Source organism: Scomber scombrus, chromosome 12, assembly GCF_963691925.1.
Source record: "Scomber scombrus chromosome 12, fScoSco1.1, whole genome shotgun sequence".
Lineage (NCBI taxonomy): Eukaryota > Metazoa > Chordata > Actinopteri > Scombriformes > Scombridae > Scomber > Scomber scombrus.
This window is the reverse complement of record NC_084981.1, coordinates 23,191,893-23,205,633: the sequence shown is the minus strand read 5'-3', so window position 1 is coordinate 23,205,633 and position 13,741 is coordinate 23,191,893. Positions and strand designations below refer to the sequence as shown.

Genomic DNA, 13,741 nt, shown 5'->3' with positions numbered 1-13,741 from the left:
GCCTTTCCTTTCTGTCTCTCCATCACTCTTTATCCCTCTCTTACTCTCCTCCTTTTTCTTATTTCCTCTTCCTCAATTCCCGTCCTTTTTCCCTCTCCCTCTCCCTCTCCCTCTCCCTCTCCCTCTCCCTCTCCCTCACCCCTACCTCTCCCTCTCTCACGGTCTTTCTCACTGTCAGCTTATTAACGGTCACAGCAAGAGTGTCTGGTTTGCAGACCAGAGCCCCTTGCCTTTTTTTTTTCCCACTCTCTCACTCCTCCTTCCCTCCCATTCTCCCGCTCTCCATCGCTCTGTTCCCCTGGCTGCTATTATGAGAGGCATTTTATCCTTTGTTCCAGCCCCCATGGTGCATCTGGCCTCAGATATGGGGACGACGGGGACAGGAAACTGGCGAGAGTTTTTGCGAGGAGGAGGGGGGTCAGTGGGTTAGAGTGTGGGTTCGTTGCGGGGAGGTGGAACGCCAGTTTCCACCATACAGGGAAGGAATGATAAGGAGAGAGCAGACAGGAGAAGGAAACAGATACAGAACGGGACAGAGAGGGAGGTACGAGAGGCTGAATCACAGGCAAAAAGCAGCTATTACTATCAGCAGCAACAGTTTAGTTAGTTGAGTGTAGTTTTGTCTTTGTAAGAGTAAAACTAGTTGTAACAGTAGCAGTGATAATAGGATTATTACTTCATTGGTACACAGTTTTTTAAGTCCTTAGACTAAATACGCTCTGGTGCCATATTTCTCAAGGTCACATCAAGTTACAAGTCAATTACATTCCTCCCTTAGCTCCATTGTGACAGGAACAAATGCCTGACTTTCTAACAAGTGCACACCTATTGCCAAAACAGCCTCCATTGTTGCATCAGTATATTTTTGAGGGAGGACAAAGGTTCAAAGTTTAGAAGGACAGAAATAAAGACAGGGAAAGAGAAGCGAGAGAGAGGAAGAACAGTTGCAAGGAGACATTAATGAAAGAGATGAAGGGAAGGAGGTGAAGAGAAGCAAGAGGTCAACTGTTAGCCAGCGTTGGCCTGGAGTTGACCTTCTGTAAAGGGCCTGGAGAGAAGAGGAGAGGAGTTAAAGGAATGCTCAGGCCTCCTCAACACTCCTTGCCCTCTCTCCCTCGCTCCTCCTCTCATATCTCCCCCAGCAAAACAGGGTAGCGAGGGAGGAAGGGAGGGAGGGGGGTGTTGGTGATAAAAATCCAGACGTTCCCTCATTTGATGGTGCTCTGCCATGTCAGTGCATTCTTGCATTCCTCCTTTGCTCTTTCTGTTTCTTTCTCCCCCCAAATTCCAATTCAACAAACTTTAATGTAACAAATGGAGAACAAAATTGCGAAAACCTCAAGCTCAAAGGCCGACGAGATCCTCGTCGCTCACTTTCTTCCTTTTTTGAGATGGTTTCACCTAATAGAGGGCTCTACTTGTACGCCTGTCAAAAATGTACCATATCTCTAAAGCGACTTACAAGATATAACCAGAACATTTATACAAAAACAATCCAGAGAAGCAATTAAGCTCCAAATCCATCTTCTTACTCTTGCAGCCTGTCTGACACTTTCTGTTTCATCATTTCCTTGCAGCTGTGTCTTTAGAAGGTGAATCAGGATAGATACGAGGAGCCCCATTAAGCAGTTAGGGAAGGAATATTACAGATATATAAAACAAGAAAGCCCCATTCACTAATTGGGGGTCAAACAGATGCACAGGCAAGTGTCCTTTTGTTTTTCACCTCTTTCCCTCCTCTGTTCCTCCTTTCCTCCTTTCCTGAATCCGTTAAATGCTTCTTTTCCCGGCTTCAAACGTGTAGCAGGCCTATTGTTTCCTTAAAGTTTAGCTAATGCTCCCCTTTTAGAGATGAAATAGAAGTGTCCGGTGGGGCAACAGCAGGAACACATAAATCAAGTCAGAAGCCCCAAGAGCCCTCTCTCCTTGGGGTCATTACAGGTCAAAGGGTCACTTCACAAGGGGTTAGGCTGAGCAAGGCCAGAGCTCTGCCTGTGTGAGTGTGTGCAAGAGCGTGAATGTGTGTGAATGAATGTAGTAGAGGGAGAAAGACTGTGTGTGCAATTGAGAATGTGTGATTTAAATATGGGTAAGTGTGTGTGTGCGTATGTGTGCGTGTATGTGAGCGTGCACAATAAATGGTCCCACCGTGTGCTTTTATTTGAGGTCATGGGGTAAAGGGGTTGGTCCAAGGCTATATTTACCAAATCCTGCTCCTGTGAAAACACACACACACACACACACACACACACACACACACACACACACACAGTGGCACTAAAAAAAGCTCCTGCTGTCACAGAGTAACACATGGTCACCTGTCTTAACAGAGTATCACCCAAAACAATGACTCTCACCAGTGGCAACATGACATGTCTCTGTCAGCAACACTTCCCACACAAGCACGCTCAAAGCCAAGTGTGTTAAACAGTCAGCAAACTCGACTCGTCGTGAGGTGGAACGTCTCCAACAAAGTGAGATGGGTCGACATGTTTCAAACAGGCAGAGAGAAAATCCCGTTTTAAGCCTCGCCCCACAAAGACCCCAGTGTTCAGTGACTGTGTATACACTGAGGCAGTGCAAGTTTGTACAAGTCATGGAGTTCTGCGTTTTGAAAGACAACCGCCTCAGTTGTTAAGGTTGTTAAGATGTGACTTTCGCCGTGGTTCCTCCGGGGGTTTACCAGGGCTCAGGGTTGCTTAGGGAAGAATAATTTCACCATATCACTGTTATGGTTAGCAAAGAGAAAGAAACAGGTTTGGAAATGTGTTTGTTTTCTTGCTGTGTGACAAGCTTTTCAAGGTCTTAGTCAGCAATTTTTGCCTAATCTTGTTTTGAGAAATACACTGACTGTTTCTGTGTCTTTGTCCCTTCTGCTTCCTCCTCTTTCTCCACCTCATCCTCCTCCTCTCTCCCTCCATCCATCCTCTTCTCCTTTAGGTTCATTAACGCGAGGAGGAGAATAGTCCAGCCCATGATCGACCAGTCAAACCGTGCAGGCAAGTCTCCTATAGTTACTGTATTCAAGTCACGCAGTCGAAAGCCATCCTCGCTCCATGCACCCGGAGGCCCCTCAGCTGGTAAATACAGGCCTGATCCCCCATCCTGGAATGTCCAAAACCTCCAGGGGCTTTCCCCTTTACTGTCGTGACTGACCACTAAAATTAAAGACCAAAACATTACAACATTAACAGCAACCATTAATCAGCTTTGATGTACTACTTGGGGTGAGAAACTATTTATTAATTTTAAGATATAATAATTTGGCTGAAAGTGAGTTAACGATGAGTGGATTTAGTTTTTCCTAGCTTGTAAACAAAACTAGCTGTGTTCTCAGTAAAGTTTGCTCTTAACCCCTTCCTCCCCCCTTTGCTCAAACCAAAACATAAAGAGAACTACACCCGTTTCTTTTTTTGGGTGACCGTTGTTTGGCTTTTTGGCTCCAGACCTGTTTTTACTCCCCCCCCCCCCCTTCCTCACTCTTTTAAACTCCCCCCCAACTCGTCCCCATTTGCGGCTGTTTCAGGGAGTGAGGGGAGTGAGTGAGTGAGTGAGCGGTCCCCCTGGTGCATGGCTTGGTTTGGACTGCCGTAAACTTTATTACCTGTAATAGGGGTCAGAGGTCAGGGTGGCATTAGGGGCGCAGTAAAGTTCAAAGGCATTCAGTAGGGCTGAGTTCTTGCTTTTGCTTGACTGACCCCCAAACAGCCTAAATCAGAGGTAAGTGGATTTCTATGAGAGCAGAACAATGGAGGCGAGCAAAAAATAGGAACCCTATCAGGTTTCACTTATCGTCGCTGCTCAGTTATAGGCAGTATTTATTAGATCAAGCATTTAGGTAGGAGCAGATTCTGAGGCCATTTAGCATGAATGACTTATTGTTGACAAAAAGGAAAACTGATCAGACCTTTAACCTGGAGTTGATTTTGTTCTTTTGATCATGTGTACAATAAGACATTGACAAGAGCAGCATTTATGTTAAAATTCATAAACACTGACTTTGGCTTGACACATAAATACTTCAAGACCTTTACCATGCAGTTACAGTTTTTTAAGTTAATATATGTCTAAAAGTTCAGGCTCAAAATGCCAGCTGTCTTTTTTAGGGTGATAAAAATCTTTATCATAAATGTTTCCCCCTTTAAACCTCACTGACCTGCTGGTGCACCAGTCATTACAAACTCATAGTGTGCAGCCAAATATTGTTCAAACCTACAGTAGAGTTTCAAGCAATACCAATTTATTAGGTTGAAGTTTGGGGAATCATGTATGAAATGATGCAGAGAACAACAAGAATGTTTCCATTTGATTGATTGTTGTTCCCCCCCCAAAAAAAATAAGCCCAAGATTTAAATTTTTCAGTCAGTGTAAACATCAAATGACTTCAATGAAGAGCATAAAACATACAGTATACATTCAGTGTATGATACTGTCAAACAATGTGGAATTAGATGATTTAAAAAACCTTTAAACTTGAGAGTGGGGGTGGGGTGAAGTGGCGGGGGGTGGGGGGTGGGGGCAACTGTATGTTAAGGGGTTAAATAGAAATAGTTTTATCCAAACAAGGACTGCAGTCATGCTAACATGTTATATTGGTTTACTATCAGTCATTCTGTAAAAAACAGTTGTCACCTCGTCCAGATGGTTCAAATCTCATTTTAAAACAAAAGTCCATGTGGGTCTTACAGTAAGTTTACCATAGTGTGCGTAGAACTCTCTCAGGCCGATCCCTATTAAAGAATTTAGAAGCATTAAAGTCTACCAGTGACTTACAGTGCAGATCTGGCTGGAGAGACACGGAGCAGGATGACGTTAAAAGACAACGGCGGCTCCCTGTGCGTGCACCGGCCAACAGATGATCCCGCTTCGGCCACTGAGCCTTAATTAAAAGTACTAATTGACCACTCCGTCCCCTCCCTCCAATCCCTCTATCCCTCCCTCCCTCTGTCTCCTCCTCTATCCACAGTAAGTCAAGGAGCTCCCTACAATCCAGATGGCCAGCCGATGGGGGGCTTCGTCATGGACGGCCAGCAGCACATGGGAATCAGACCACCTGGTAGGGCTTTTTCTGCGTGTCTGTCCCTTTCTTTCCTCCCTCACTCTTCCTATCTTTCTCCTTTCTTTCCTTGCTGTCGTTTGCTCATTTTCATGCCTCTGTCCTCTTTTTTTCCTCCTCCTCTTCAGTCTTGCTTCTGCTTTTACTTTCCTCATATATTTTTTCTCCCATCTTCTCTGACTCATGTCTTTTATCACTCTTATTTTCTCTCTAACATTATTTCTGAGTGTTGGTGTGTTTCACAGAATCTGACCATTTCTGGTTTACTCTACCGGCATGCTCCTAGTCTTTCCTCACGCACAAGCACTTATTGGAGGTATATGATAGTTGCGTGGTGGTTTAAGTGTAAGCCGTGCAGTATGTGCACCCTCAAACACAGCGATCAAGACACACATACTGTACACAAACACTGCTACCTTCCTCCCTCCCTCAGCACACAAACCAGAACAGGTGTGGTTAATCACATTACACAACCATCTCCTTCCTTGGCTCCCACTCCCTTGCTCTCAGTCCCTCTCTCTCACGCCATCAGGTCTAATCCCAGAGTTTGTCCTTAAGCTCCTCTCCTCCTCCTCTATCCCCTGTTTTCTGGGATTCTCTCAAGTCTCTAACCCTATCTCACCCTCCACTCAAAGTCAGCAGGTTTGGATAAACTGCCTGGCTACTTAACCCCCCCCCCCTTCCCCGTTCCTCACCACACCTCGCTCTGCCAGATTTAAGCCAGCATGCTCCTCTGCTATGTTGTCAGTCAAGTTAGTTTTACAGAGAAACCATCTCTGGTATTTAACTCACTGTTTTCTTTTTCACTTAACAAACATTTTCCACTTGGTTGCAATAACTCAATAAAGGCATAAGCATTTGTTGTCTATTTAAATCTGCTGTGACATCAGTAACGGTATATATATATTGCTCAGACATGTTACATCTTTATGGTTCTGCATTTCAATTTTGTCCCTCTGTGTTTCTCAGGACCAATGGGTGGAATGGGCATGAACATGGGCATGGAAGGTCAGTGGCACTACATGTAGCCCCGCCCCAGTACAGCCAATCGCAACACAAAGGGGGATGTAAGTACACACTGGCACACGCTGACACACACTTACAGATCTATTTCCATATCAGCAGGAATATATCTACATTTTGAATTAGGGTCTCTGACTCAGGTGTACAGTACTATTATTATTCATAAGTACATTTACAGCAGATCAGAAGTTGCAACTCTGCTTTTAGGCTAACTGTCAGTTTAAAAATTAGATCTCTGACATTTTGTACAAAATAACATTTTTAAAGTTATGGGAGTTTTAGATTGCGTAAGTCTTTGTTTGGCAAGCAGTTATTCTCCAAACGGATATACTTGGGAATATTTCATTTGTAATTTTTTTTCTCTGAGTTTAAATGGGTTTTTTTTTTTTTTTTTTTTACAAACAGGCTCTTTTCTTCCCAGGCTGATTTTTCTCTGTTACTCTCTCTCCAACTCTCCCACCCTCAGTCTGGTGATAAGAGCCTTTGATCACAACCTTGTAACTCTTTGTGTGTGTGTGTGTGTGTGTTGTGTGTGTGTGTGTGTGTGTGTGTGTTGTGTGTGTGCGTGTGTGCGTGTGTGTGTGTGTGTGTGTGTGTAGCTATTTCTCTCTCTCACATATCCAATAGCTACAGGACTAAACATCCTTCATATCAGGGAAGAGAGAAAACAAGGTTTACAGTATAAAAAACAAGGGAAAGAGGAAGAAAGATGTAAGGGAAAGAGAGCATATGTATGTGGAGTGTATTTATACTCACACACACAAGAGTATACACATATTTTCTGATAGCAATTGATGATCATAATTCACGATAGCTATATCTTTTGAGTGTATAGTGTGTGTGTGTGTGTGTGTGTGTGTGTGTGTGTGTGTGTGTGTGTGTGTGTGTGTGTGTGTGTGTGTGTGTGTGTGTGTGTGTGTGTGTGTGTGTGTGTGTGTGTGTGTGTGGGCCAAGCAGAAAGAAGGCGAATGGGGCAACGGGGGGAGATATGAGGAGAAGGATGATGAGAAGGAAAGACGAGGGGATGGGTTGGGACAGGGTGGGTGGTGGGATGGGAGACTAGGAGGGGCGGGGGGGGGGGGCAGGTATGGCGTTGCCATGGCAACAGACTGATTGGCAAAAAATGTAAGCAGTCGTCGGTGGTGCAAGGAGAAGGAGAGAGAGAGAAGTGAGTGCCCCTTAAGTGTCATAAATCTGCCGGGTTGCTGTTGATGCATGAGCCACATTAATACACACACTAACCAGCTAGAGAAGTCACCCCCCTGCCCCCCCAACTCCCCCCCCCACTCTCTCTGTCTGTCTAATGCTCGCTCTGTCTCTCTCCCTCTTTGTGGTTTTTCTCACTCTGTCAATTTCCCTCTTCTATTTTTTTCACACAACACCTTTTTTCTGTTTTCTTTAAATCTCTTATTCTCTGCCTCTTTCTCTCTCTTTCTCTCTCTTTTTCTCTCTCTCACCTCATCTCCCCCTCTCTCTCGCCCCAGGGCCAAATAGACTCCCACATAAATCTGGACGTATACAGGCTTGATGTTGTCACAGTACAGAGTGTATATAAAAGTGGCTACGGGTCTGTGTTTTTACACCATATGTGTGTGCACCTGTGCGGGTTTGTGTGTGTATACCTGTGTGGGTGCGTGTATACCATATATAAGAATTCATATGTGAAATACACGTATATGTCTGTGTGTGTGTGGGTGTGCACACATGCACAAACGTGCAGTGTGCAGTGTAACTGTGCATGTATGTGTATGTAAGTGCATGTGTGTGTATGGTAATAGGATTACTCCTGGCACAGGGAGGGGACACAAACTAGTGCAAAATGGAGGAGGTAGCCAGCAGGGTATGGAGCTTAGCTGGGCCTAATTGACTAGATCCAAATTAAATATGCCATCACCAGAGGTGTGACCAATGGATTTGACTTATTCAGTTTACAAAAATAGAGACCATTAACCCTCCACAGAATGTGCGTGCGTGTGCGTGCGTACCACTATGAAAATATGCCACCCTTGTTTCCGTCACAAATGTCCACGACCAAAACAAAGACAGAAAATCTCACATGGAGTGGCATCTATCAGGTTTGAAATGCAGGGAGACATGGTAATAGAAGCACTGTGCTTTCAGAATGAGACGTGTATGTGTCTGTGTTTATGTGTGCAAGCGTGTAAACATTAGGGCTGGTTCGCCGTGTCCAAGCAGCCTCTTTCCAGCAGCTGCTAGCCTTCCCAGCAGACCTTGCTTTAAACAGCCTCAATTTGCCTGCTGAATCTCGTAATTGGGCCACCAGAGGAATCCTCTGCGAGACGGGCAAAGCACAGAGAAGACAAGTAGACAGCAGAAGAAAAAAGACAGGGAGAGAGCGGGGTAGACAGAAAGAGGGAGGGGCGGGTGAAGAGATGGTGAGCGAGAGTAGAGTAAACGACGAGAGGGAGGTGTAGAAGGAGGGAAAGATGGAAGGATGAAAGGAAGGAAGTAAGGAAGGAGGAGGAGGGAGAGATGAGTATAGAAGCTAGGAGAGAGATAGTGACAGAAATATGTCTACTCTTCTCACTACTAGTCATTTCTTTACAGCTTCATCAGCTAGCGGTTGCTAGCTTGTCTCCGTCAAATATTGCTACTTTCCTTTCTAGGTCAATTAAATGTAAGTGATGTGTTATATTCTTTCATGACCAATTAAATTAATAGGTTATTATGGGAAGGAGGGGGAAATGGTTATCTTATTTGATTAAGAGAGCACAGGTTCATTATATTTTATAAGCAATTTTCATTAGCAGAGTTGAGGTTTTGTTACCGCAGGGCTAAATTGAGCGGTTATTGTGCTGGGGAGTACTGAGCCTTGATACAGAAGGTGTGCCTAGCAGTCACACTGCAACATTAGTTAAAACTAAAGCCAATTAGTCCTGCTTAGTGAAGAGCGTTATGCTTTCCACCCAATGATGATTACAGAGCTTATATCCCCTTGCGAAACAATACACCTGTCAGCAGAGATGAAGCCCAGCAAGTGAAGCAGAAGTGAGCAGAGCCTTTGATAGCGACGAGAATGACTCTCGTATGACCCTTACCCCCTTTCCCTTCTTCCTCTCCCCTGCTTTCCCTTTTCCATGAAATTAGCCAGGGGTGGCCCCTGAAAACTGTAATTTTCAGTTTCAGGACAATAGTTATCACAGGGTGGAAGAATTAATTATGGCACAGAGCGTATGGAATTTTTTCTGGCCCTCCCTGCTCAGAGCTCTTCCCAAAATGTCGGGCAGAACGCTTGAGTGAACGCTGCCTGTAACCCCTTTGCTGCCAGGCTCGGCTGGAGACCCTTTGTCCCAGGATTCATTGCTCCAATCATTAAGCACAAATTTGTTAACCTTCTGCTGAGGGGTCAAGATACCCCCCCTCACCCCTCACCACCACCAAGCAACCTCCCACTGTCACCCCCCACCCTCAACTTCTCTTTCTGGTGGATGAACTTTTACTATTAACGAACACTGGAAAAAACAGGTCCCGATGGGGATTTTGTGCCCCCTCGTATTGTCCATGTGAATGTGTGTCCCTGTTGATTTGGCCCCTCTGGAATCCCCCTTGGAGTCTAAGAAAGGAGGCCTACAGCTCAATGTATTGATTGGCTTATTAAGTGAAAAACCTTATTAGCAATGTGTGCTCTTTCAAGCACGCATAGCGTTTATTAAAACCTTGACATGGATTCATTCTAGTCATCAGGACGCTCTTGTTAACCAGGGGTACATATGCAACAACTACAAACAACTTAAATGTTTTTTCTGTTTTGTTTGACATTTTTGGCTCTAAAATGTGCAGTGATGTGATGTTAAGGCATTGCACTTAAATCTCTTCAAATAGTGGCTTTTTCAGGCTTCAGCTACAGTGGCTACTATTACACATGCTAATGCTTCACTACAGAAGACATCAAAGTTTTTAGAAACTTGAAAAACAAATGTAATTGGATAGAAATTAAATGGATGATTACTCTTAAAGCAAAAACATGCTCTGCACTGGTCTTTTTGTGAGGCAACAGATTACATCTCACAACACAAAGATCACGGGTTTGATGCCATTAGGTCAAAGTTTGATGCCATTAAGAAGCTAATTGCAACCAGCACAGCTCTCACAATAGCTCACCCCTCTCTTACGCAAGTTGCACCTATTCTCCTCAGCAATCCAGGTGAAAACTGATGGATGAGGGGGATAACAAATTGACGGCCCTCGCGTTCACTCCTCTATTGTCCTCCTGCTGCACCTTGTTGTCCTTTTCCCTGCCTGCCTTTGTGTTGTCCGTAGTGGCCCTCTTTTGTGTGTGTGGCGAACACGTGGACGGGCCCCGAGCACTCTCAGGTGACGGGCGGCTGTTAGCTTCACTTCTCCTCTTTGGTTTCGACAACAATGGCCGTGGTTCCTCAGCGGTGACTTTCCACCCGCAGAGATGGATGGTGGCTATTGTTGGCTTAAAAGAGAGGAGTGTAGGGAGAGAAGAGGGTGAAGATGGATTTCTTTACCTCATATTTCATTGTATGGGAAGGTTAGAAGGCACGGAGCAGGTTGAATCAGTTTAAGGAGTTTTGGTTGTTATGTGAAATAAGGTAGTTGCAATATAATTCTGTGTTTCAAGCCTTATTCATCAGCATTAACATGAACTGTGTGTCACGCTAACCTGAAATAGTTTTCCTTAAGGAGTCTTTTTTTATAGTCACACTGTAAACAATGAAAAGATCAATCAAAGGTTGATTTTGAGTTTCCTTGTAGACTAGTTAACAGATTATCCAGGAAATGTTAAGCACTGGACCTTGGTATCACTTAAAGTCGATCATGTGTGTTTGGTCTCTAAGTCCTCTCCTACTGTTAAAGTAGTATTACTGAGAGTGTAGGATTAACTCACTAAACCTGCTCTGTCTGACACATCCGCACAGTCTTAGTGAAGGCCAGGCTCGGGTCTGTATTCTGACCCAGATTAGCACAATGTTGGGTTTGCAGTAGTTGCCACATACTGTACAATTCTACTCCTCCAGAGTCTTATCAGCATGTTCATGTCTTATCGGCCTGAAAATGTAACAGGAGAGTCTGCTTTCAGAAGTCTAGTGTGATCTATTGTCCTATTTAATGAATGATTAATGACATCTAACTCATTCAACAGTTTTCTTTTGCTGTTAAACTCTGCCTCAGTGCTGGAGACAATATGCCAATTTAAAGGGAGCTTAGCTGTGTTTCCATGACTTTGCACATTCAGTGGAGATTTTAACATCTTTATATGTTGACCATATTTACATATTACTGCTGTCAGGTGAAACCTCTTTATGTCCAATATATCAGCACATCAGTATGTGACTTTGAGTGGGGTTCAACCAGTAAAATCTTGACAATCGTAAAAATTGAGTTAAAAGGTTTTCACAACAGTGAAATACACTAGACACACTGAAAGAATCATATCTTTGATCAGCATTTTTATACTAAAGTTAAATCAAAATGTAAAGTCTTCTATTTGCCTGCACAAAATTGACAAATGATTAATGATTTTCATCCTCTCTTTTCTCAGAACTGCAGGGCATACCAGGGGATCACCTGTCACACAGAGGCCTACGGATCACGGGAATAGGATTCCCTGACTTCCTGACAACAGTAACAGCAACCTATCTGTCCACATCCAAGACCCAACAACATTTTAAACAGCTGATAATCCTCGTCTATGTATCCAGCGACGGTGAAGCACAGAAGATCAAACCACACTCAACCCAGATGACCCCCTGTCCTGACAGATCCCTGCTTCTTCTCTGGTGGGCACCTAGACTTCGTCCCTTCGCCGCTGCCCACCAGGTTCACATGGATTCCTCCATTAATACTGATTGCGATTGCGAGCATTAATGACATGCGAGAGACACACTGGGTCCTTTGCCTGTACCTTTGGCGAATGCGGCACCTGGTGATATATTCTAGACTCTTTGGCAAACAAAAGAGACTTCCTGTGAAGAGCACTCCACTCTTTGGGACGATGGAATTGGACCAAGGAGAAGCCAATGTCTGTATCTGACAGGACACTAACAAAACAAAAGAGGTGCCCTATAAAAAATATAGTGGATTGAAACATGGAAGGCGGGAAAGCAAGAGAAAAGAAATTAAAAGTATAACTATATCAACCCCTAGTTTGGGAAACGAGTGGAGAAAGAAAATATACTGTATACTGTTGTAAAACTACGCTGGACTCTCACAAGAACTGGGAATTTAAGTATTGTAAATGCTATTGTATTGTTCTGCATATTATGTTGTTTCTAATAGATTTTTTAAAAAAAGGATGTGAACTTTTTTCTCTTTTTTTCTGGTTTCTTTCCACACTATGTGTGTGCAGTCTCTCCATAAAATTTGACCTCCTGCCCCCCTCCCTCCAATGAATCACGATGCATTTTTAAAAGAAAAAAAAAAGTGAATAAACGGACAATTCGATGAGTCTGTCATTTCTCGCAAGCCTTTATTTGGATGGGAAGAGAGAGTGTGATGGTGATTCAGATGTCCTGTTTTTTTTACATACACACAGCTTACATCCACTTACATGCAGGGTGCAGCTAACTTGTATTACTGTTGCTGTGTCTAAACCTTGTAACTCCAATTTTGGTGCTTTTTTTAATGATTTCATATCAGTTGATTATATGTTCCTCTACTGGTAGAAAGTTTTTATTGGTATAGAAAATGATCTGACCTTTTAGAGTCATGAAGCTCTTATAACTCATTGGATTAACTCCAAACACATGACAAGCTAAACAGTTTCTAAGAAGCTAACATTTTGGATATACAAGGTTTTTTAATCCTATTTCCATTGTTCAGTTTTTTCATTTTATCCATTTTATACTCTGTTCACATGAAGGCAAACACACAATGGAAAACATGACTTAAACCACGACAGGCTAACAAACATGATGTGGGGTTTCGGTTAATGCTCACAAATGATCTAAAAAACATCAGCGGGTGGGAAACTACAAGTGTCTTCCCCACAAACATGTTTCCTGTTTTTCTCCATGTGTGTCGATGGCGTAGGACTGATGAAAGTCTCTTTCAGTGTCCTATTGATGGGTTTTATGTCACAAGGCTGAGCACTCGCATGGCCAATGGATTCTCTTCCCATCAGTGTTTGATGCGGCCTGATAACAGGGAGAGGCAGAGGTTATGGGAAAACACCATTTATACCACAGTCCATTCATTTTTGATTTAACCAGATGATGTAATGCTGATCAACAGACAGGAGAGAATGTAAAAGTCACTCTGTACATGTGTGTGTTTGTGTGTGTGTGAAGCAGTATGCATGTAAGGGGGAACGTGTGTGTGCATATGTGCTTGTGTGGGTTATCAATGCATCCATTATCCATTGCTTCAAACATGTATTACGCACATCTTTAAGATTCCTTTGAAGACAAGTCATGTTTCTTATGCTTTGAAGGGTATATATGTACATCTGTGTTGTAAATAAATACTTTTTGTTCAAATAACAGAACTCACAACAGTCTCACATTATCTTCCTATATGCAGATATGAAACTGAGACATTATTATAACATTTTAACAAAAAGAAATAACCCCACATGTGATGTTCTAAAAATAAATTAGGCACGGAGGTGTTTACATATCAACAAATACCCATTGAAGAAAGCAGAAGTCCATTTATACTTAAAGGAACATGCTC

The 13,741-nt window shown here is 43.3% G+C and overlaps 1 protein-coding gene across 1 annotated transcript in view; it reads left to right on the top strand.

Annotated features, from left to right (window-relative positions):
* The window catches only part of LOC133991724 (homeobox protein Meis1), an 83,190-nt gene extending 69,667 nt beyond the window's left edge, over positions 1-13,523 (top strand). Inside the window, exons 10-13 of the mRNA XM_062430248.1 lie at positions 2,941-2,999; positions 4,967-5,056; positions 6,026-6,123; positions 11,610-13,523. Of these exons, the coding sequence (XP_062286232.1) occupies positions 2,941-2,999; positions 4,967-5,056; positions 6,026-6,084 (208 nt within the window). The 3' untranslated portion in view covers positions 6,085-6,123; positions 11,610-13,523. The remainder of the gene's footprint in view (positions 1-2,940; positions 3,000-4,966; positions 5,057-6,025; positions 6,124-11,609) is intronic.
* Positions 13,524-13,741: the final 218 nt, after the last annotated feature.